We start from the raw sequence: 23,455 nt of genomic DNA, 5'->3' as shown, positions 1-23,455 counted from the left end.
ATAGGACAGGAGAAGTACTCCAGATATAACAAACTGACCCTAGCCCCCCGACGCATAAATACTGGAGGCTGAGACAGGAGGGGTCAGGAGACACTGTGGACCCCACACTAATTCCTTAGTTATTAAGGGGGAGCAGGCCATGTCCAGACTAATTCCTTAGTTAAGGGAGAGCAGGCCATGTCCAGACTAATTCCTTAGATAAGTGAGAGCAGGCCATGTTCAGACTAATTCCTTAGATAAGTGAGAGCAGGCCATGTCCAGACTAATTCCTTAGATAAGTGAGAGCAGGCCATGTCCAGACTAATTCCTTAGATAAGTGAGAGCAGGCCATGTCCAGACTAATTCCTTAGATAAGTGAGAGCAGGCCATGTCCAGACTAATTCCTTAGATAAGTGAGAGCAGGCCATGTCCAGACTAATTCCTTAGATAAGTGAGAGCAGGCCATATCCAGACTAATTCCTTAGATAAGTGAGAGCAGGCCATGTCCAGACTAATTCCTTAGTTATTAAGGGAGAGCAGGCCATGTCCAGACGAATTCCTTAGAAAAGTGAGAGCAGGCCATGTCCAGACGAATTCCTTAGAAAAGTGAGAGCAGGCCATGTCCAGACTAATTCCTTAGATAAGTGAGAGCAGGCCATGTCCATACTAATTCCTTAGATAAGTGAGAGCAGGCCATGTCCAGACTAATTCCTTAGAAAAGTGAGAGCAGGCCATGTCCAGACTAATTCCTTAGATAAGTGAGAGCAGGCCATGTCCAGACTAATTCCTTAGATAAGTGAGAGCAGGCCATGTCCAGACTAATTCCTTAGATAAGTGAGAGCAGGCCATGTCCAGACTAATTCCTTAGATAAGTGAGAGCAGGCCATGTCCAGACTAATTCCTTAGTTATTAAGGGAGAGCAGGCCATGTCCAGACTAATTCCTTAGATAAGTGAGAGCAGGCCAGACTTTCTCGGTGACCTCAAGAACTGATTTTTCCGGTTGCATCACTCACGGACAGAAACTTCTGAGACACATTATTCATGAAGAACACTCAATACGTTTACTTGTAAGCCACATTTGCCTCAGGATCCATCCCAGTTGGTATTCTGTGTCCACTCATGGTATCTCTCCTCGGTTGCACATTCCTGGAATAGCAGAACAGTCCAACCGCTCTTGCTGTGCTTAATGAGCAGCTTGTCAAGATCTGGTGTAAGAAGAGGAATCGAAATGTCCATTACCATGCTAAAGTGACTAATGCCTAGGAATGATAGTCCCGGTTGTTGCATATAGCGTTCAGCCAATCAGGTTGCAGCAGGGTGCAACATCAGGAAGTAGTAGTATGCATATTTCCTCAGTTTCTTTCCACCGTCTGGCAATTAAATCGAGTTAAGGAGGAAATCCAGATCTTTGCAGCCTGAATGGAGAATGTTTTAGGTACGAACCGCTCCACAGGGGGATACCAGTGTATAGCCGGCTGCACACAATGCATTTGGATAGTATGATGAAACGATTAATACTAAATGAATAGCAACATCCTGCCGTCCTTCTGGTTAAAATAGATTCAAGAGCAAACTATTTTCCTTCACAATTTCATTAACTGTCACGCCCTGGTCGAAGTATTTTGTGTTTATCTTCATTTATTTGGTCAGGCCAGGGTGTGGCATGGGTTTTTGTATGTGGTGTGTATGTATTGGGATTGTAGCTAGTGGGGTGTTCTAGTTAAATCTATGGCTGTCTGAAGTGGTTCTCAATCAGAGGCAGGTGTTTATCATTGTCTCTGATTGGGAACCATATTTAGGCAGCCATATTCTTTGAGTTTGTCGTGGGTGATTGTCCTTAGTGTCCTTGTTCCTGTCTCTGTGTTAGTTTACACTAGTATCGGCTGTTTCGGTTTTCCTTACGTTCTTTGTTTTGTAGTGTTTATAATTGATTCGTGTTTTACGTTTGTTCATTAAACATGGATCGCAATCTACACGCTGCATTTTGGTCTGACTCTCCTTCACCACAAGAGAACCGTTACATTAACGTGTAATCAACTTTCTCCATGGTTCTTAGATTGATCAAGTTAAGTCTTCAATAACTTTAGATCGATCATATTACATCTACAATATTTTTTATTTATTTAACTTTTTTTAACCAGGAAAACCCCATTGAGACCCAGAGTCTCTTTTTCAAGGGAGACCTGGCCAAGAAGGCAGCAACAATCAATACATCAATCAATAAATTAAACATACAACAATACAACAGACTAGATCCAGATCCAGACTAAAAAAATAGCATTTACACTCCTCTGTAACAGAGCCTCCCATCTATATTTTAAATCCATTCAGAGGCACCAACATATCTAGACGAAGCAGGGATTGTAGACTATTCCATTCAGAGGCACTAACATATCTAGATGAAACATGGATTGTAGACTATTCCATTCAGAGGCACTAACATATCTAGATGAAGCATGGATTGTAGACTATTCCATTCAGAGGCACTAACATATCTAGATGAAGCATGGATTGTAGACTATTCCATTCAGAGGCACTAACATATTCTAGATGAAGCATGGATTGTAGACTATTCCATTCAGAGGTACTAACATATCCTAGATGAAGCATGGATTGTAGACTATTCCATTCAGATGCACTAACATATCTAGATGAAGCATGGATTGTAGACTATTCCATTGAGGCACTAACATATCTAGATGAAGCATGGATTGTAGACTATTCCATGTGTCTGGCTCACAAGAAGAGAAGGCAGTGTTGCCTAATACTGTGAATGTCCTGGGGACTTTAGGTAGCAACCACCTAGCAGATTATCCATTAAAAATAAAATGTGTACCCATCAATAGAAAGCAAGTTATTTGACACAGATTTATTCAAGTTTCTGATAGAAACCATTACGTCTGCATTTTGTCGTTATGGCCCATATTATAATCATGTCTATTTTTGGAAATAGACATCTAACAACAGGCCAAAATCTGCTCCGTGTTTTTAAATCATAGGGAGTCGGTAGAGATTGCATGGTATCTACCGGCCAAGGGTTTGGTCCCACATTACCAGAGATCAACAAGAAAAGCATAACAATATATATCTCAGTTGTCCAATGCGTGAGGACTGGACGGAGTCAGCACCAGTGTCAATAAAACGAACGGAGTCTTTCGGCACAGAAAAAAAAGTCATTCAATAGTATGAGATTTTAGATTGATCATCTTTAATATCTTCACATTGATCAAATCTGTCATCAAGATCAGGTACTGTAGCCTGAGTTGTAGTTAATGTTGAGTTGTTGACATGACTCAGCATGTTGTAGTTATTGTTGAGTTAACAGGGCTCAGCATGTTGTAGTTATTGTTGAGATGTTAACATGGCTCGGTATGAGGAGAGAGTTTGTGTTTCTAGTTCTTGAGATGAGATCCCTGGACACACAGACATCAAAAGGAATACAGCAGCCACCCTGTTAGGTGCTTGGACACCGTATGGTAAACAAACTATACCTTGATTGGTCCTCAAGTGAAAGTAAAGCGACAATCCATCTGCCAATCAGACAACTCGTAGGGCTGTCGCTGGTTCTAATATTACAGCAGATGTGTCAGATCATTTCAATGTAACGTTGGAATCTGACTGGAATGGGATCCGGGGTCTCATTGTTGCAAGCTATTTGTCCCTTGTCTTCCAAGTGCCCAACATGCCACCTACTAAACTGTCTGTGTGATTTGTGACAGTGACGTCCATCGGATGGAGAAGGAGCAGGAGGTAGAGAGAGAGAGAGACAGACAACGCTCCACCAAGTTCTTTGACGCCAAGATCAACTTCAACGAACCTCCTCCTAAGGTAGTATCTTACAGTAGTATCTTACAGTATCTTCTAGATGACCCCCCCCCCCCCCCCACACACACACACCTTCTGCATCAATGCCTTTCTGTCACAGCGTTGTTAGCATTTGCATATACGTTACTAACCGCTCGTCATCGATTCTGCCCCTATGTCTCCAGCCCTGCAGGATGAAACCTGGGGGTCGTTTTGGAAACGGTATCGGCCTGCACATTCAGCTGAATGAGGCCCTTTGTGCCAGCTCTCCAGACCTGGCCAGTCCCTGTGACTACACCTCTCCTGTCGACTCCATGAGCAACAGCTTGGTGGTTCCCATGATATCTCCACGACGACGCAGCATGGGGGTGAGACGAGTTATCTAGGTCTAGTCTACTTCCTTCTAGACTCTAGTTATCTAGTGCTAGTCTACTTCCTTCTAGACTCTAGTTATCTAGTGCTAGTCTACTTCCAAGACAAACTGGCAGAGAGAGACAGGAAACACAGGTATAAATACACTGGGGAAAACAAGACCTGGAGGGGGAGGAGAAAATCACAAGGACAGGTGAAACAGATCAGGGTCTGACTGTTATAGTCTCCTTCCTTCTAGACTAGTTAACTAGTTCTAGTTTCCTTCCTTTTAGACTAGTTATCTAGTTCTAGTTTCCAAAACAACCCAAATAGATATCCGCCATGTTGTTTAGTCAACAGAAGTTAGAAATAGCATTATAAATATTCACTTACCTTTGAGGATCTTCATCAGAATGCACTCCCAGGAATCCCAGTTCCACAATAAATGTTTGATTTGTTCGATAAAGTCCATCATTTATGTCCAAATACCTCCTTTTTGTTCGCACGTTTAGCCCAGTAATCCAAATTCATGACGCGCAATCACTAGGTGCAGACGAAAAGTCAAAGTTACGTTACAGTCCATAGAAACATGTCAATCGAAGTTTAGAATCAATATTTAGGATGTTTTTATCATAAATCTTCAATAATGTTCAAACCAGAGAATTCCTTTTTCTGTAGAAATGCAATGGAAAGCAAGGTAACTCTCACGTGAAGCACGCGGTCAGCTCATGCCTCTCTGGCAGACCTCGGACTCAATCCCCTCTCATCCACCCCTACTTCACAGTAGAAGCATCAAACAAGGTTCTAAAAATGGTTGACATCTAGTGGAAGCATTAGGAAGTGCAATATGACCCAATAGACACTGTGTTTTCGCTAGGCAATGAGTTGAAAAACTACAACCCTCAGATTTCCCACTTCCTGGTTGGATTTTTCTCAGGTTTTCGCCTACCAAATGAGTTCTGTTATACTCACAGACATCATTCAAACTGTTTTAGAAACTTCAGAGTGTTGTCTATCCAATACTATGCATATATTAGCACCTGGGACTGAGTAGCAGGCAGTTTACTCTGGGCACGCTTTTCATCCGAACGTGAAAATGCTGCCCCCTAGCCCAATGAAGTTAACTAGTTCTAGTTTCCTTCATTTTAGACCAGTTGTCTAGTTCTAGTTTCCTTCCTTTTAGACTAGTCATCTAGTTCTAGTTTCCTTCCATCTAGACTAGTTATCTAGTTCTAGTTTCCTTCCATCTAGACTAGTTATCTAGTTCTAGTTTCCTTCCATCTAGACTAGTTATCTAGTTCTAGTTTCCTTCCATCTAGACTAGTTATCTAGTTCTAGTTTCCTTCCATCTAGACTAGTTATCTAGTTCTAGTTTCCTTCCATCTAGACTAGTTATCTAGTTCTAGTTTCCTTCCATCTAGACTAGTTATCTAGTTCTAGTTTCCTTCCATCTAGACTAGTTATCTAGTTCTAGTTTCCTTCCATCTAGACTAGTTATCTAGTTCTAGTTTCCTTCCATCTAGACTAGTTATCCAGTTCTAGTTTCCTTCCATCTAGACTAGTTATCCAGTTCTAGTTTCCTTCCAACTAGACTAGTTATCTAGTTGTAGTTTCCTTCCATCTAGACTAGTTATCTAGTTGTAGTTTTGAGGACTGTCCCAGTCACATGTCCTTGCCCTTTAAAGCCTTGTGTTATTGCTATAAGCCCAACAAGCAAGGCTACTGTATTACTTGCTCTGTACTATATGAATGAGTTTGTGTGTGTGTTTGCATGCTTTTGTGTGTGTGCCTGCGTGTTTGTGTGCGTGTGTGCATGTCTCCCTTCCACCAGGAGGGAGAGTTGATGGTGGAGCCGTCCAGTAAGGAGGACGCCCAGCGGTTGTGGCAGATGGAGAGAGAGCGTATGCAGGAGACGATGAGACATCAGAAACAACAGATGATGGAGGACAACAAGTGGCTGACCAAGGAGGAGAGACTCCTGGTAGGAAATATACCTCCGACCTTTAAACCCCTAGACCTAGTCCACCTTAACCAGCCCCATTTCCAACCTAAGGACCGGCCCCCTATCCACACTAGCAACCATCTCCTGGTCTGTCCTAACAACCAACCCTTAGAATGCCCTGCCAACCATCCCCTAGTCCTAACAACAGTCCCGGAGTCCTAACAACCAACCCTTAGAATGCCCTGCCAACCATCCCCTAGTCCTAACAACAGTCCCGGAGTCCTAACAACCAACCCTTAGAATGCCCTGCCAACCATCCCCTAGTCCTAACAACAGTCCCGGAGTCCTAACAACCAACCCTTAGAATGCCCTGCCAACCATCCCCATCCCCTAGTCCTAACAACAGTCCCGGAGTCCTAACAACCAACACTTAGAATGCCCTGCCAACCATCCCCTAGTCCTAACAACAGTCCCGGAGTCCTAACAACCAACCCTTAGAATGCCCTGCCAACCATCCCCATCCCCTAGTCCTAACAACAGTCCCGGAGTCCTAACAACCAACCCTTAGAATGCCCTGCCAACCATCCCCTAGTCCTAACAACAGTCCCGGAGTCCTAACAACCAACCCTTAGAATGCCCTGCCAACCATCCCCTAGTCCTAACAACAGTCCCGGAATCCTAACAACCAACCCTTAGAATGCCCTGCCAACCATCCCCTAGTCCTAACAACAGTCCCGGAGTCCTAACAACAATCCAATGTTATTTGTCACATGTTTCGTAAACAACAGGTGTTGACTGTCAGTGAAATGCTGACTGACAGGTCCTTTCCAACAAAGAGAAAGATTTTAAATATTACAAATAACGAAAATAGAGGAACACGAGGAATAAAATAAAACCCAGTGAATAACTGGTCTAGGAACAGTGGGTTAACTGGTCAGTGAATAACTGGCCTAGGAACAGTGGGTTAACTGGTCAGTGAATAACTGGTCTAGGCGCAGTGGGTTAACTGGTCAATGAATAACTGGTCTAGGATCAGTGGGTTAACTGGTCTAGGAACAGTGGGTTAACTAGTATAGGATCAGTGGGTTAACTGGTCTAGGAACAGTGGGTTAACTGGTCTAGGAACAGTGGGTTAACTGGTCTAGGATCAGTGGGTTAACTGGTCTAGGAACAGTGGAACAGTGGGTTAACTGGTCTAGGAACGGTGGGTTAACTGGTCTAGGAACAGTGGGTTAACTGGTCTAGGAACAGTGGGTTAACTGGTCCAGGATCAGTGGGTTAACTGGTCTAGGAACGGTGGGTTAACTGGTCTAGGAACGGTGGGTTAACTGGTCTAGGAACGGTGGGTTAACTGGTCTAGGAACAGTGGGTTAACTGGTCCAGGATCAGTGGGTTAACTGGTCTAGGAACAGTGGATCAGTGGGTTAACTGGCCTAGGATCAGTGGGTTAACTGGTCTAGGAACAGTGGATCAGTGGGTTAACTGGCCTAGGAACAGTGGGTTAACTGGTCTAGGATCAGTGGGTTAACTGGTCTAGGATCAGTGGGTTAACTGGTCTAGGATCAGTGGGTTAACTGGTCTAGGAACAGTGGGTTAACTGGTCTAGGATCAGTGGGTTAACTGGTCTAGGAACAGTGGGTTAACTGGTCTAGGAACATTGGGTTAACTGGTCTAGGAACAGTGGGTTAACTGGTCTAGGAACAGTGGGTTAACTGGTCTAGGAACAGTGGGTTAACTGGTCTAGGAACAGTGGGTTAACTGGTCTAGGAACAGTGGGTTAACTGGTCTAGGAACAGTGGGTTAACTGGTCTAGGAACAGTGGGTTAACTGGTCTAGGAACAGTGGGTTAACTGGTCTAGGAACAGTGGGTTAACTGGTCTAGGAACAGTGGGTTAACTGGTGTAGGAACAGTGGGTTAACTGGTGTAGGAACAGTGGGTTAACTGGTGTAGGAACAGTGGGTTAACTGGTCTAGGAACAGTGGGTTAACTGGTGTAGGAACAGTGGGTTAACTGGTCTAGGAACAGTGGGCTAACTGGTCTAGGAACAGTGGGCTAACTGGTCTAGGAACAGTGGGCTAACTGGTCTAGGAACAGTGGGTTAACTGGTCTAGGAACAGTGGGCTAACTGGTCTAGGAACAGTGGGCTAACCGGTCTAGGAACAGTGGGTTAACTGGTCTAGGAACAGTGGGTTAACTGGTCTAGGAACAGTGGGTTAACTGGTCTAGGAACAGTGGGTTAACTGGCCTAGGATCAGTGGGTTAACTGGTCTAGGAACAGTGGGTTAACTGGTCTAGGAACAGTGGGTTCACTTCCTTGTTCAGGGGCAGAATGACAGATTTTTACCTTGTCAGCTCAGAGGATTCGATCAAGCAACCTTTCGGTTACACAAAATACCCCATAATGACATCACAATAGCCCGGATTTTTTTAAATTCTTGCAAATGTATTACAAATAAAAAACTTATATCACATTTATATAAGTATTCAGACATTTTAATCAGTACTTTGTTGAAGCACTTTTGGCAGCGAAAACAGCATTTAGTCTTCTTGGTTAGGATGCTACAAGCAGATCCTGGTGACATGTTTCACAGGTGACACGCTGTTTTGGTCAGAGTTGGTAAAACAGATGACATTTTCATTAAAATCCCTGGCCACTAGAAACACCGCCTCTGGATGGGAATGTTCTTGTTTGCTTATGGCCCATTACACCTCGTTGAGTGCGGTCTTAGTACCAGCATCGGTTTGTGGTGGTAAATAAACCACTACAAAAAATATAGATAAACTCTCTTGGTAGATAGTGTGGTCTACAGTTTATCATCAGGTATTCTAATACAGGCGAGCCAAAAACTTGAGACTTCCTTATTAATAACATTAGAGATCACACACCAGCTGTGTTAACAAAGAACACACCGCTCTTCCCCTCATTGTACTCGAGTCTGCCATCCAAGTCTTGACTCTGCGTAGAAAACCCAACAAGATGTATGTTATCCGTGTCCTCGTTCAGGCACGACTCATAGAAATTACATAAGAGAGTTACAGTTTTTTTTAAGGTTGGTAGGATAGTCTCGATAGGAGCTCATCCAGTCTTTTCTCCAGTGACCGATAGAACAGAGGGAAATGGCGGTCTATTTGTTCGCCGACGTAGTCTCGTCAGGATGCCGCCCCTCTTTTGCAACCGTTTCCTCTTTCGAGTCCCGGCGATTAGGGCCTGGGTCCTGAGTAAGCAGAACGTCCAGAGCTCCTGACTGCTCGATGTAGACATTTTCATCCAAATTGAGTTTACTGATAGCTTCTTGACATTGGAACAGCAATGTTTTTGTCATTAGGAAATTATGGCAGAGACGAAAAAAATAAAAGTTACGATCAGCATTAAAAAACAGACTCAAAATAGCAGAATTGTCAGACGGCCACTATCCACTGCGGTGCCATCTTTCTTTATCAGGTCAATATAATCACTGTCCTATAATCTTATTTTTCTCTCTGTCTGCAGTTACCAGAACCAGAGACTGGACATGGTGAGTGATAAATCTTAATTAAGAATATCCTAGAAATAGAATAGGAGGTGTATGTCTAAAAGACACAGCTTTTAGCTTCTCTCATCCTCTCCCCTTTCATTCCTGGTCTCTCATCCCCTCTCCCCTTTCATTCCTGGTCTCTCATCCCCTCTTCCCTTTTATTCCTGGTCTCTCATCCCCTCTCTCCTTTTATTCCTGGTCTCTCATCCCCTCTCCCCTTTTATTCCTGGTCTCTCATCCCCTCTCCCCTTTTATTCCTGGTCTCTCATCCCCTCTCCCCTTTTATTCCTGGTCTCTCATCCCCTCTCCCCTTTTATTCCTGGTCTCTCATCCCCTCTCCCCTTTTATTCCTGGTCTCTCATCCCCTCTCCCCTTTTATTCCTGGTCTCTCATCCCCTCTCCCCTTTTATTCCTGGTCTCTCATCCCCTCTCCCCTTTTATTCCTGGTCTCTCATCCCCTCTCCCCTTTTATTCCTGGTCTCTCATCCCCTCTCCCCTTTTATTCCTGGTCTCTCATCCCTCTCCCCTTTTATTCCTGGTCTCTCATCCCCTCTCCCCTTTTATTCCTGGTCTCTCGTCCCCTCTCCCCTTTTATTCCTGGTCTCTCGTCCCCTCTCCCCTTTTATTCCTGGTCTCTCGTCCCCTCTCCCCTTTTATTCCTGGTCTCTCGTCCCCTCTCCCCTTTTATTCCTGGTCTCTCGTCTCCTCTCCCCTTTCATTCTCATCCTACTCTCCACTCTGAAAACCAGCCCCACCAGACAAGCCCCTGCATCTCACTGGCCCTAAAGCCCAGGCCGGCCCTACAGCCCAGGCCGGCCCTAAATCCCAGGCCGCCCCTACGACCCAGGCCGGCCCTACGACCCAGGCCGCCCCTACGTCCCAGGCCGGCCCTACAGCCCAGGCCGGCCCTACAGCCCAGGTCGCCCCTACAGCCCAGGCCCGCCCCACTGCAGAGCTAGACCGTTCAGATGATAAGGTGTACCAGGCGGTCATGGAGCTGGTCCAGGTGGTAGTGCAGCTGAAGAACGATGTGAACACACTGCAGCCGGAGGAGTACATCACCGTCATCAAGGTAAGACATGGAGCTGCTGACTTGAAACACTGTATCATAGTAGTAATGCAGTAGCTATAAGCTATATATACAGCTGCATTATGAAGGTCAAAGGTCTTCTCTCTCTCCAGTCTGTAGGGCTGACCTTAAGGAGTCTGATACGCAGTGTGGATGATATTCTGCCGACCCTCCATAAGTCCATTAGGACAGAGGTAAGAGTAATTATATATCATATTATTAAGCAGAAAACAGACCAGCGTCCAGACTGTAGTATAATATCTATCTCATCCACTCTTCTGTCCTCTCCTCCCCTCCTCTCTCATATGTCCCTCTGGTCAATTTGAACAATGACATGTCAGAGTTGACAAATTATTCCCTATCTCCTCTTCCCCACTCCCTCTCTCCCTTCTCTCCTCCCCCTCTTTCCCCCTGGTCAGATCGAGGGGACCCAGAAGCTGTTGAACAACGACATGTCATAGTTGACTAACTATTCCCTGTCTCCTCTTCCCCACTCCCTCTCTCCCTTCTCTCCTCCCCCTCTTTCCCCCTGGTCAGATCGAGGGGACCCAGAAGCTGTTGAACAACGACATGTCATAGTTGACTAACTATTCCCTGTCTCCTCTTCCCCACTCCCTCTCTCCCTTCTCTCCTCCCCCTCTTTCCCCCTGGTCAGATCGAGGGGACCCAGAAGCTGTTGAACAACGACATGTCAGAGTTGATCAGTAAGATGCGTCTGGCCCAGCAGAACGCCATCACCTCTCTGAAGGAAGAGTGTAAGAAACAGATGCTGACTGCAGCACACAACCTGGCCATGGATGGGAAGAACCTTCTGGATGCTGTGGACCAGGCCAGGGTCAGGGCCAACCTGGCCAAGCCCAAACCGGAGACCCCATAGTGGGGTAAATACCCACGGGACACCCACTTCTTCTTCTTTTTTTAAACTGGAGGACGGGTCAGAGCCAAGTATGTTGCGACTGAATGGATGGACTTGGGAGTACAGTGGTCAAGGTTTCATTTTAAGTTGAATTAAGTGTGTCAGAATTAAAACTATCAGAAAAGATGACTTTCACATTTTTTGGTTTTGTAATTGGTGTTGTGATTTCTGTATCATCTCGTGTCTTGAATTGTAATCGGTTATTTTAAATAGTTTCTCTATCTGTTTAGGTATCCAGGTTAATTTACTTCTAGGTTATTTTCACATGTTTCTAGTAATACTGGCCAGATCAATAGATGTATTCATGTTTCTAGTAATACTGGCCAGATCAATAGATGTATTCATGTTTCTAGTAATACTGGCCAGATCAATAGATGTATTCATGTTTCTAGTAATACTGGCCAGATCAATAGATGTATTCATGTTTCTAGTAATACTGGCCAGATCAATAGATGTATTCATGTTTCTAGTAATACTGGCCAGATCAATAGATGTGTGTTGTTTCATGGAATGTGTAATATTTGTTTCTAGACTAAGAGTTTGACCAAATAGATATAATACCCATTACCTTTCTGTTTTTACATCAGGTTTGTAGTATATTAAATTTAACTGACAGTATTGTATTTTTTTTATTTAAATATAAGTAAAATGATGTTTTCTGTGCTATGATAGAGAATTTAGGAAAGTTAGGAAAATGCCAGTTAATATCCTGCACCCTTCAATGTTTCCTCCCCTATCTTGTATTCATCTGTATCATCATGGATAGAGACAATGGACCGATCTTAAATAAACATGTCAGACAGACACTGTGACAAAACAAGACCTTGGGGACTATACATCTTTAGTCAAAAAGGAATTAGTTACATATAATTGATCTTTAGATGGTAATTCATATATCTGTGAAATTATACTTTTTTTTTTTAAGTTCATGTTAAGTGGGAAAAAAAATGAAAAACTAGAAAATTATATCTGCATAAAGCCATTTGATCTTGGTGCTATCTGCTATCCAATCACAAGCATGAACCAATACAGGCGAACCAATCGGAACACGTCTTTACCATCCCCTCCTAAATATGGTCTAGGCTAGTCTAGCCAACAATAATGGAACGCAAGCAACAAAACACACTGTTCGGTGATGACAACAAGTACGCTAATGATCGTAATACATTTTATGAAAGGTGTTCTGACTCTATTTTATCTAAATAGGGTATTCATCTATCAACTATGTATTCAACTAGCTACAGTCTTCTTTAAAACTTAGATGTGTATTAGATTGAACCCAGATTGACATTTCAGAGCCATAAGGTTCTATCTACCTGTGATTGCACCCCCCCTAATAAAACTGTTTTTACAAATGTCTCAGGATTTTTGATACTCTGTACTTGTGCTCCCTTTAAGGTCACGACCTTACTGGGTTATGAAAGAAGAATTCACATCAAAACAATTCTGAGATCGAGGCTGTGAAAACTTTAATACTCAATATCTCAGAACTAAGTTTTGTGCCGATAGAATATTTATAGTCCCAACGTTACAAAAATTATAATTTGTGTCGTAAATGTTATTAACAAACATTTTTCGGTGTTTTTTTTTTGTAGGATGTTCCCATTGTCTTACGTTAGGCCAATGTAAAGACTTCAATCAGTACTCTTGGTGCAAACTTTAAATCAATTACTAAAATCTGACATTTTCATTCCTATCGACTCCCAAATTCCCAAAACATGCGTTTCTGTTTATACAGTATTTATTACCACAACAGCATGTGTTTGATATTGTTGCTGTGCCCGACGGTCTTCTGCCTGCCTGGATACGATGTTCCGTAACAGTTCATCATCTTCCTAAACTACCATTTTCTGCTAAAAAAACAACCTACTGGTTCAAGTTACTGCACACCGTTGTCGTAGTGCTAGTTCCACTGTGCCAGCCTGCTCCGGGGGCAGAAGGTAGAGGTTAGGTCTACTGGCCCTAGGTGATGCCAGCCAGTCTTGTGCCAGGAATGGTAGATCTCAGGCCCAGACCCCAGATCCTAAATCATGCCGGCCAGGCATGGTAGATCTCAGGCCCAGACCCCTGGTCCTAAATCATGCTGGCCAGCCAGGTCGGAAGGAAGAGTCCAGGTCCTATATCATGCTGGCCAGCCAGGTAGGAAGGAAGAGTCCAGGTCCTATATCATGCTGGCCAGCCAGGTAGGAAGGAATAGTCCAGGTCCTATATCATGCTGGCCAGCCAGGTAGGAAGGAAGAGTCCAGGTCCCATATCATGCTGGCCAGGTAGAGGAAGAGTCCAGGTCCTATATCATGCTGGCCAGGTAGGAAGGAAGAGTCCAGGTCCTATATCATGCTGGCCAGCTAGGGAGGAAGAGTCCAGGTCCTATATCATGCTGGCCAGGTAGGAAGGAAGAGACCAGGTCCTATATCATGCTGGCCAGCCAGGGAGGAAGAGTCCAGGTCCTATATCATGCTGGCTAGCCAGGGAGGGAGGACATGTCCAGGTCCTATATCATGCTGGCCAGCCAGGGAGGGAGGAAGTGTCCAGGTCCTATGTCATGCTGGCCAGCCAGGGAGGAAGTGTCTAGGTCCTATATCATGCTGGCCAGCCAGGGAGGGAGGAAGAGTCTAGGTCCTATATCATGCTGGCCAGGTAGGAAGGAAGGAAGAGTCCAGGTCCTATATCATGCTGGCCAGCCAGGTAGGAAGGAAGAGTCCAGGTCCCATATCATGCTGGCCAGGTAGAGGAAGAGTCCAGGTCCTATATCATGCTGGCCAGGTAGGAAGGAAGAGTCCAGGTCCTATATCATGCTGGCCAGCCAGGGACGGAGGACGTGTCCAGGTCCTATATCATGCTGGCCAGCCAGGTAGGAAGGAAGTGTCCAGGTCCTATATCATACTGGCTAGCCAGGGAGGGAGGAAGAGTCCAGGTCCTATATCATGCTGGCCAGCCAGGGAGGGAGGAAGAGTCCAGGGCCTATATCATGCCAGCCAGCCAGGGAGGGAGGAAGAGTCCAGGTCCTATATCATGCTAGCCAACCAGGGAGGGAGGAAGAGTCCAGGGCCTATATCATGCCAGCCAGGGAGGGAGGAAGAGTACAGGTCCTATATCATGCTGGCCAGCCAGGGAGGGAGGAAGTGTCCAGGTCCTATATCATGCTGGCCAGCCAGGTAGGAAGGAAGAGTCCAGGTCCTATATCATGCTGGCCAGCCAGGGAGGGAGGAAGAGTCTAGGTCCTATATCATGCTGGCCAGCCAGGTAGGAAGGAAGTGTCCAGGTCCTATATCATGCTGGCCAGCCAGGTAGGAAGGAAGTGTCCAGGTCCTATATCATGCTGGCCAGCCAGGTAGGAAGGAAATGCCCAGGTCCTATATCATGCTGGCCAGCCAGGGAGGGAGGAAGAGTCTAGGTCCTATATCATGCTGGCCAGCCAGGAAGGGAGGAAGAGTCCAGGTCCTATATCATGCTGGCCAGACAGGGAGGGAGGAAGAGTCCAGGTCCTATATCATGCCAGCCAGCCAGGGAGGAAGGAAGAGTCCAATGGTTCCTAGGAGACACACAATGATAAACATCCACAGGAAGATACGGTCGATCACCATGGCAACGTATTTCCAGTCTTCCTTCACCTGGATGGAGAGAGAGATGAGAGAAAGAAAGAGAGAGAGAGATGAGCGATGAGAGAGATGAGAGAGAAAGAGAGATAAGAGAGAGAGATGAGAGAAAGAGAGAGAGAGAGATAAGAGAGAGAGACATATGAATGAATGATAACACTTTTAGTTGGATTGAGTGCAATGATCATGATGGTTTAAGTTGAACAATCATTGTAATTGAATGTTCTACAACAACAACAAATAGCAGCTATGTGCAATATTAGAGCTACAAATGCTACCCCGTTCATCTGTGTTGCTAAATGCCTGTCATAACCAGTATACCGGTATACCGTCACTACCGAATGGTTTTCTGGGTAGTCATTGTAGATACTTGGCATTTCAGAAATGGAAAGATCCTTTAACTGGAATACAAAGGATCTGTATAACATAAATACTCACACTGAAGTCTGCGTCCTCTGCCCTCAGGTGGTCTGCGATATAGTGCAGTCCCTCCAGAGCACGTATCACACTGGGAGACAGAGGGAACTCTATCTCTCTAGAGTCTGACACCAAGTTAGCCGGTCGCTGGGTCGGGTTAACCCTTCTATTCACCCCACCTCCTCCTTCAACCCCTCCATCCAGGCGGTTATGAGGCTGCCCTGCCCCTGGGTGTGGATGGTTCTGCTGGGGCGGAGGGGTGGAGCCCGGAGGTCTGGGTGACGGAGGACGGAAGGAGAAGTAAGAAGTCAGCTCCCCCAGCTCAAGGTCCTCATAACAAAGTGTCCGTCTTTGTAGGTCCTCCGTTGTCCCTCCTCCGTCCCGGAGCCAGCTGGCTGAGGTGCTGAGGAAGGGAGGAAGGCCTAGGCCTGGGAGCAAGAAGAGAAATGAATTTGAGAAATTTGAAATACATATAGGGCTGGTATTCGGGACACAGATGGTCTAGTCTTGGACTTTAAAGACATGCTCACTGAGAGCGGTTGTTAGTGGAAGACTGGGATTAATCTGTGACCGGGAAAGGGCCCCAAAGAGTTGTCTCTTCTATGGGAGTGAATACAACATATATAGATTAACATCATATGAACATCATATGAACATAAGAAAAACTCAATCTACCGATTTATTTCCATTGTGGTCCTTATTGCTACCTGGGCATGTATCCACAAAGCATCTCAGAAAAGGTTCTTAGGAATCCTGTTAAAACCGGGTTTTAAGACAAAAAAAGAAACTCAGAGCTCAGAGTAGGTTTTAGGATGATATTAAAACCAGTTGAGGTTGATGAAGAGAGGACATAAGGTCATAGTTCATACTAATGGTCGGAACGGAGCGGATGGCATCAAAACCATGGAAACCATAATGAGAAAGCAAACTAGACTGTTTGCTAATTTATAAATAAAAAAATGGAAATAGGACATTTACATAAGTATTTAGACCCTTTACTCAGGGCTTTGTTGAAGCACCTTTGGCAGCGGTTAAAGCCTCCAGTCTTCTTGGGTATTTTTATTTTCTTTAATCAACGAGGCAAGTCAGTTATTAAGAACAAATTCTTATTTACAATGACGGCCTAGGAACAGTGAGTTAACTGCCTTGTTCAGGGGCAGAAAGACAGATTTTTACCTTGTCAGCTCGGAGGATTCGATCTAACAACCTTTCGGTTACTGGACTAATGCTCTAATCACTATGCTACCTGCTGCCCCTGATGTAACAAGCTTGGCACACCTGTATTTGGGGAATTTTTCCCATTCTTCTCTGCAGATCCTCTCAAGCTCTGTTAGGTTGGATGGGGTTACACAGTTATTTTCAGGTCTCTCCAGAGATGTTCGATCGGGTTCAAGCCCGGGCTCTGGTTGGGCCACTCAAGGACATTCAGAAACTTGTCCAGAAGCCACTCCTGCGTTGCCTTGGCTGTGTGCTTAAGGTCGTTGTCCTGTTGGAAGGTGAACCTTCACCCCAGTCTGTGGTCCTGAGTGCTCTGGAGCAGGTTTTCATCAAGGATCTCTTTGTACTTTTCTCCTCTCATCTTTCCCTTGATCCTAACTAGTTTCCCAGTTCATATCGCTGAAAAACATCCCCACACGGTTGATGCTGCCAGCACCATGCTTCACCGTAAAGATGGAGCCAGGTTTCCTCCAGACGTGACGCTTGGCATTAAGAGTTCAATCTTGGTTTCATCAGACCAGAGAATTTTGTATCTCATGGTCTGAGAATCCTTTGACAAAAGATTGAAGTGCCTTTAAACAGGATATGGTAGTAGGTACCAGGCGCAACGGTTTGTGTCATGAACTGCAACGATTTCTGCAACAGTTTCATATGTCAAAAATGGTCCACTGCCCAAAGGACATCCAGCCAACTAGACACAACTGTGAGAAGCATCGGAGTCAACATGGGCCAGCATCCCTTTGGAACGCTTTCAACACCTTGTAGAGTCAACATGGACCAGCATCCCTGTGGAACGCTTTCAACACCTTGTAGAGTCAACATGGGCCAGCATCCCTGTGGAAAGCTTTCAACACCTTGTAGAGTCAACATGGACCAGCATCCCTGTGGAACGCTTTCAACACCTTGTAGAGTCAACATGGACCAGCATCCCTGTGGAACGCTTTCAACACCTTGTAGAGTCAACATGGGCCAGCATCCCTGTGGAACGCTTTCAACACCTTGTAGAGTCCCATTAACCGAAGAACTGAAGCTGTTCTGATAAAAACACAGCCCTGCGGCCTGTGATTTCTGTATCTGGCCCCGTTCATCTACTCTAAATCACTCCAAAGGGACAACTTGAAATAACAGGATTTAGGTTCATGAAATAATTTAAAGCAAAATATGTGATTATTTATTATCCTAGTGTATATAAGAACTTAGGGATATAATATGAATTAGGCCTCAACTCTGAACTGGTGAAGACAGCTCACGAGGTCCCCTAAATATCTGTCCACTAGGTGGCACTCTTATGACTAAAGAGGCTCTGTGGATATGGACCCAGGTCTCACTTAGGAAAAAGGTTGTCTGACTTCAATGGGACTTTCTGGTTAAAAATGTAAAGAAACTCATCTGGTAGTCTGGTATTGGTGGTGGTGGTACGTCCTGGTCAGGGCAGTATAGAGGAAACATGGTGCTATTTGTCCTGGTCAGGGCAGTATAGAGGAAACATGGTGCCATTTGTCCTGGTCAGGGAAGTATAGAGGGAATATGGTGGTACGTCCTGGTCAGGGAAGTATAGAGGGAATATGGTGGTACGTCCTGGTCAGGGCAGTATAGAAGGACTATGGTGCTATTTGTCCTGGTCAGGGCAGTATAGAAGGAATATGGTGCTATTTGTCCTGGTCAGGGCAGTATAGAAGGAATATGGTGCTATTTGTACTGGTCAGGGCAGTATAGAAGGAATATGGTGCCATTTGTACTGGTCAGGGCAGTATATAGGGAACATGGTGCCATTTGTACTGGTCAGGGCAGTATATAGGGAACATGGTGCCATTTGTCCTGGTCAGGGCAGTATAGAAGGAATATGGTGCTATTTGTACTGGTCAGGGCAGTATAGAAGGAATATGGTGCTATTTGTACTGGTCAGGGCAGTATAGAAGGAATATGGTGCTATTTGTACTGGTCAGGGCAGTATAGAAGGAATATGGTGCTATTTGTACTGGTCAGGGCAGTATAGAAGGAATATGGTGCTATTTGTACTGGTCAGGGCAGTATAGAAGGAATATGGTGCTATTTGTACTGGTCAGGGCAGTATAGAAGGAATATGGTGCCATTTGTCCTGGTCAGGGAAGCATATAGGGAACATGGTGCCATTTGGGATGCAAACAGAGACTGGGGACTTATTTCCCACGTGGTCCTCATCATTATCAGCACCTAACCTGCTGGTCTGGGGTTGATGGTCCGTCCCTGGTGCCGTGCCACCGCTGCCCCCTGCTGGAGCATCAACAACCTGCGTCTCCGTCCGTCCGGCGCGGGCCGCCTCATGAACAGCCACCTGGGGATCAGGTCCAGGAAGACAGAGTGGACCCAGCGAGGCATCTTATGGGTCCCCGGGGAGCGGTGGTGGACGTTGAGGACAAACACGGTGATGACGATGGAGAGAGTGACGAAGATCATGGTGAAGAGGAGATATTCTCCAATCAGAGGGATGACCAAGGAGGTGGAAGGGATGATCTCCGTGATGAGGAGCAGGAAGACGGTGAGGGAGAGGAGGACGGAGATACACAGAGTGATCTTCTCCCCACAGTCTGAAACAACGAGGAGAAAGAGGAGAAGAAGAAACAAACAGACTTTATTTACTATCTTGCAGGAAATGGAAATGTGTATTTTTGCTCCCAATCCAACCACCCTAAAACACACACACACACACACACACACACACACACACACACACACACACACACACACACACACACACACACACACACACACACACACACACACACGTCAGTATAGAACACTTCTGTTTTTCTAATGTTGGGCAGAGAGAGAAATTATCATAAGTGGTATTTCAGTTTAACCACAAAATATCAATTTACGGTAAAGGATTAGGCTTTTCACACATTTAAGTAGAAGAAAAAACATTTGTTTTGTGTATTTTGCAACTAAACAGAAAGTTTTGTTACCATGGAAAAGATGAGTTTATACCCCTGGTAAAGGCAGTCTTTTCCATGGTAACAAAACATTATGTTTGCCTTTACCAGGGGTATAACCTAAACAGAAAGGTTTGTTACCATGGAAAAGACTGCCTTTACCAGGGGTATAAACTACACAGAAAGGTTTGTTACCATGGAAAAGACTGCCTTTACCAGGGGTATAAACTAAACAGAAAGGTTTGTTACCATGGAAAAGACTGCCTTTACCAGGGGTATAAACTACACAGAAAGGTTTGTTACCATGGAAAAGACTGCCTTTACCAGGGGTATAACCTAAACAGAAAGGTTTGTTACCATGGAAAAGACTGCCTTTACCAGGGGTATTAACTAAACAGAAAGGTTTGTTACCATGGAAAAGACTGCCTTTACCAGGGGTATAACCTAAACAGAAAGGTTTGTTACCGTGGAAAAGACTGCCTTTACCAGGGGTATAACCTAAACAGAAAGGTTTGTTACCATGGAAAAGACTGCCTTTACCAGGGGTATAACCTAAACAGAAAGGTTTGTTACCATGGAAAAGACTGCCTTTACCAGGGGTATAACCTAAACAGAAAGGTTTGTTACCATGGAAAAGACTGCCTTTACCAGGGGTATAACCTAAACAGAAAGGTTTGTTACCATGGAAAAGACTGCCTTTACCAGGGGTATAACCTAAACAGAAAGGTTTGTTACCATGGAAAAGACTGCCTTTACCAGGGGTATAACCTAAACAGAAAGGTTTGTTACCATGGAAAAGACTGCCTTTACCAGGGGTATAACCTAAACAGAAAGGTTTGTTACCATGGAAAAGACTGCCTTTACCAGGGGTATTAACTAAACAGAAAGGTTTGTTACCATGGAAAGGACTGCCTTTACCAGGGGTATTAACTAAACAGAAAGGTTTGTTACCATGGAAAAGACTGCCTTTACCAGGGGTATAAACTACACAGAAAGGTTTGTTACCATGGAAAAGACTGCCTTTACCAGGGGTATAACCTAAACAGAAAGGTTTGTTACCATGGAAAAGACTGCCTTTACCAGGGGTATTAACTAAACAGAAAGGTTTGTTACCATGGAAAAGACTGCCTTTACCAGGGGTATAACCTAAACAGAAAGGTTTGTTACCGTGGAAAAGACTGCCTTTACCAGGGGTATAACCTAAACAGAAAGGTTTGTTACCATGGAAAAGACTGCCTTTACCAGGGGTATGACCTAAACAGAAAGGTTTGTTACCATGGAAAAGACTGCCTTTACCAGGGGTATAACCTAAACAGAAAGGTTTGTTACCATGGAAAAGACTGCCTTTACCAGGGGTATAACCTAAACAGAAAGGTTTGTTACCATGGAAAAGACTGCCTTTACCAGGGGTATAACCTAAACAGAAAGGTTTGTTACCATGGAAAAGACTGCCTTTACCAGGGGTATAACCTAAACAGAAAGGTTTGTTACCATGGAAAAGACTGCCTTTACCAGGGGTATAACCTAAACAGAAAGGTTTGTTACCATGGAAAAGACTGCCTTTACCAGGGGTATTAACTAAACAGAAAGGTTTGTTACCATGGAAAGGACTGCCTTTACCAGGGGTATTAACTAAACAGAAAGGTTTGTTACCATGGAAAAGACTGCCTTTACCAGGGGTATAACCTAAACAGAAAGGTTTGTTACCATGGAAAAGACTGCCTTTACCAGGGGTATTAACTAAACAGAAAGGTTTGTTACCATGGAAAGGACTGCCTTTACCAGGGGTATTAACTAAACAGAAAGGTTTGTTACCATGGAAAAGACTGCCTTTACCAGGGGTATAAACTAAACAGAAAGGTTTGTTACCATGGAAAAGACTGCCTTTACCAGGGGTATTAACTAAACAGAAAGGTTTGTTACCATGGAAAAGACTGCCTTTACCAGGGTATAACCTAAACAGAAAGGTTTGTTACCGTGGAAAAGACTGCCTTTACCAGGGGTATAACCTAAACAGAAAGGTTTGTTACCATGGAAAAGACTGCCTTTACCAGGGGTATAACCTAAACAGAAAGGTTTGTTACCATGGAAAAGACTGCCTTTACCAGGGGTATAACCTAAACAGAAAGGTTTGTTACCATGGAAAAGACTGCCTTTACCAGGGGTATAACCTAAACAGAAAGGTTTGTTACCATGGAAAAGACTGCCTTTACCAGGGGTATAACCTAAACAGAAAGGTTTGTTACCATGGAAAAGACTGCCTTTACCAGGGGTATAACCTAAACAGAAAGGTTTGTTACCATGGAAAAGACTGCCTTTACCAGGGGTATTAACTAAACAGAAAGGTTTGTTACCATGGAAAGGACTGCCTTTACCAGGGGTATTAACTAAACAGAAAGGTTTGTTACCATGGAAAAGACTGCCTTTACCAGGGGTATAACCTAAACAGAAAGGTTTGTTACCATGGAAAAGACTGCCTTTACCAGGGGTATTAACTAAACAGAAAGGTTTGTTACCATGGAAAGGACTGCCTTTACCAGGGGTATTAACTAAACAGAAAGGTTTGTTACCATGGAAAAGACTGCCTTTACCAGGGGTATTAACTAAACAGAAAGGTTTGTTACCATGGAAAAGACTGCCTTTACCAGGGGTAAACACAGAATTTTATTTCAGCAGTAACTGTCCAGAACAAACCACTACAATGTGCACAAAAGAGACGTTTTCTAAGAAACGTGAAATACGTCTCTCTATCCAGGAACGTGTTCTCTCTATCCAGGAACGTGTTCTCTCTATCCAGGAACATGTTCTCTCTATCCAGGAACGTGTTCTCCCTATCTAGAAACATGTTCTCTCTATCCAGGAACGTGTTCTCTCTATCTAGAAACATGTTCTCTCTATCCAGGAGTCAGTGGTGACTCTCTGTACTCCAATGTGGGAAACGACGTCAGTTTGCCGTGTCCCAACGTGGTTTAACCAAACTGCTCCTCAATTGCATGGCGTTTTTGGAGATCTCCACAAGCCCATCACTGAGTTGGTTCGTGGAGGGACAGGTTAGAACAGAAACCTCAGAGAGGAGCTGAGAAACTGAGGGTCTGAGAGTCTGACTGCTCTCGACATGTTCAGCATGTCAGAGCTGAGGATGCTGGATAATACCAGTGTCTACAATACCTTTACCGAGGGTGGAGTCTGACTGCTCTCGACATGTTCAGCATGTCAGAGCCGAGGATGCTGGATAATACCAGTGTCTACAATACCTTTACCGAGGGTGGAGTCTGACTGCTCTCGACATGTTCAGCATGTCAGAGCCGAGGATGCTGGATAATACCAGTGTCTACAATACCTTTACCGAGGGTGGAGTCTGACTGCTCTCGACATGTTCAGCATGTCAGAGCCGAGGATGCTGGATAATACCAGTGTCTACAATACCTTTACAGAGGGTGGAGTCTGACTGCTCTCGACATGTTCAGCAGGGGGTGGACCCCAACATGGAGAGGTTGCTTTTGTGAATGTGAATCTTCTTACCAGTGAATATCACTGTTTCAACCCAGTTGGTTTTTAGTCAAATAATCCTTTAATATATGTATCTTATGTATCTTTAACAAGTCCAATACCTCAAATGAAAGATAAACACCTTGTTCATCTACCCAGCATGTCAGATTTTAATGTTTTACGGCGAAAACACACCACATATTTATATTAGACCACCACCGAAACAAAAGACAAGAGGCGGCCAT

General features: G+C 44.6%; 2 protein-coding genes across 3 annotated transcripts in view; one reads left to right on the top strand and one right to left on the bottom strand.

The window, feature by feature from the left end:
• Positions 1 to 12,936, top strand: part of LOC109879499 (protein-tyrosine kinase 2-beta-like) — a 39,738-nt gene extending 26,802 nt beyond the window's left edge. The window contains exons 21-27 of one of the 2 annotated variants that reach the window (XM_031836758.1): positions 3,700 to 3,808; positions 3,970 to 4,152; positions 5,967 to 6,116; positions 9,569 to 9,593; positions 10,343 to 10,665; positions 10,776 to 10,856; positions 11,318 to 12,936. In XM_031836758.1, the coding sequence (XP_031692618.1) occupies positions 3,700 to 3,808; positions 3,970 to 4,152; positions 5,967 to 6,116; positions 9,569 to 9,593; positions 10,343 to 10,665; positions 10,776 to 10,856; positions 11,318 to 11,539 (1,093 nt within the window). In that variant the 3' untranslated portion in view covers positions 11,540 to 12,936. Of the gene's footprint in view, positions 1 to 3,699; positions 3,809 to 3,969; positions 4,153 to 5,966; positions 6,117 to 9,568; positions 9,594 to 10,342; positions 10,666 to 10,775; positions 10,857 to 11,081; positions 11,139 to 11,317 lie in introns of those variants that run through there. The other variant, XM_031836759.1, reaches the window with a different exon arrangement.
• Positions 12,600 to 23,455, bottom strand: part of LOC109879500 (neuronal acetylcholine receptor subunit alpha-2-like) — a 42,379-nt gene continuing 31,523 nt past the window's right edge. Inside the window, exons 6-8 of the mRNA XM_031836760.1 lie at positions 19,008 to 19,376; positions 15,613 to 16,019; positions 12,600 to 15,189 (exon numbers count right to left, since the gene is read on the bottom strand). Of these exons, the coding sequence (XP_031692620.1) occupies positions 15,064 to 15,189; positions 15,613 to 16,019; positions 19,008 to 19,376 (902 nt within the window). The 3' untranslated portion in view covers positions 12,600 to 15,063. The remainder of the gene's footprint in view (positions 15,190 to 15,612; positions 16,020 to 19,007; positions 19,377 to 23,455) is intronic.

The sequence above is a fragment of the Oncorhynchus kisutch genome, linkage group LG12 (assembly GCF_002021735.2).
Source record: "Oncorhynchus kisutch isolate 150728-3 linkage group LG12, Okis_V2, whole genome shotgun sequence".
Classification (NCBI taxonomy): Eukaryota; Metazoa; Chordata; class Actinopteri; order Salmoniformes; family Salmonidae; genus Oncorhynchus; species Oncorhynchus kisutch.
The sequence above is the reverse complement of the archived record's forward strand: the minus strand, read 5'-3'. Positions and strand labels throughout refer to the sequence as shown.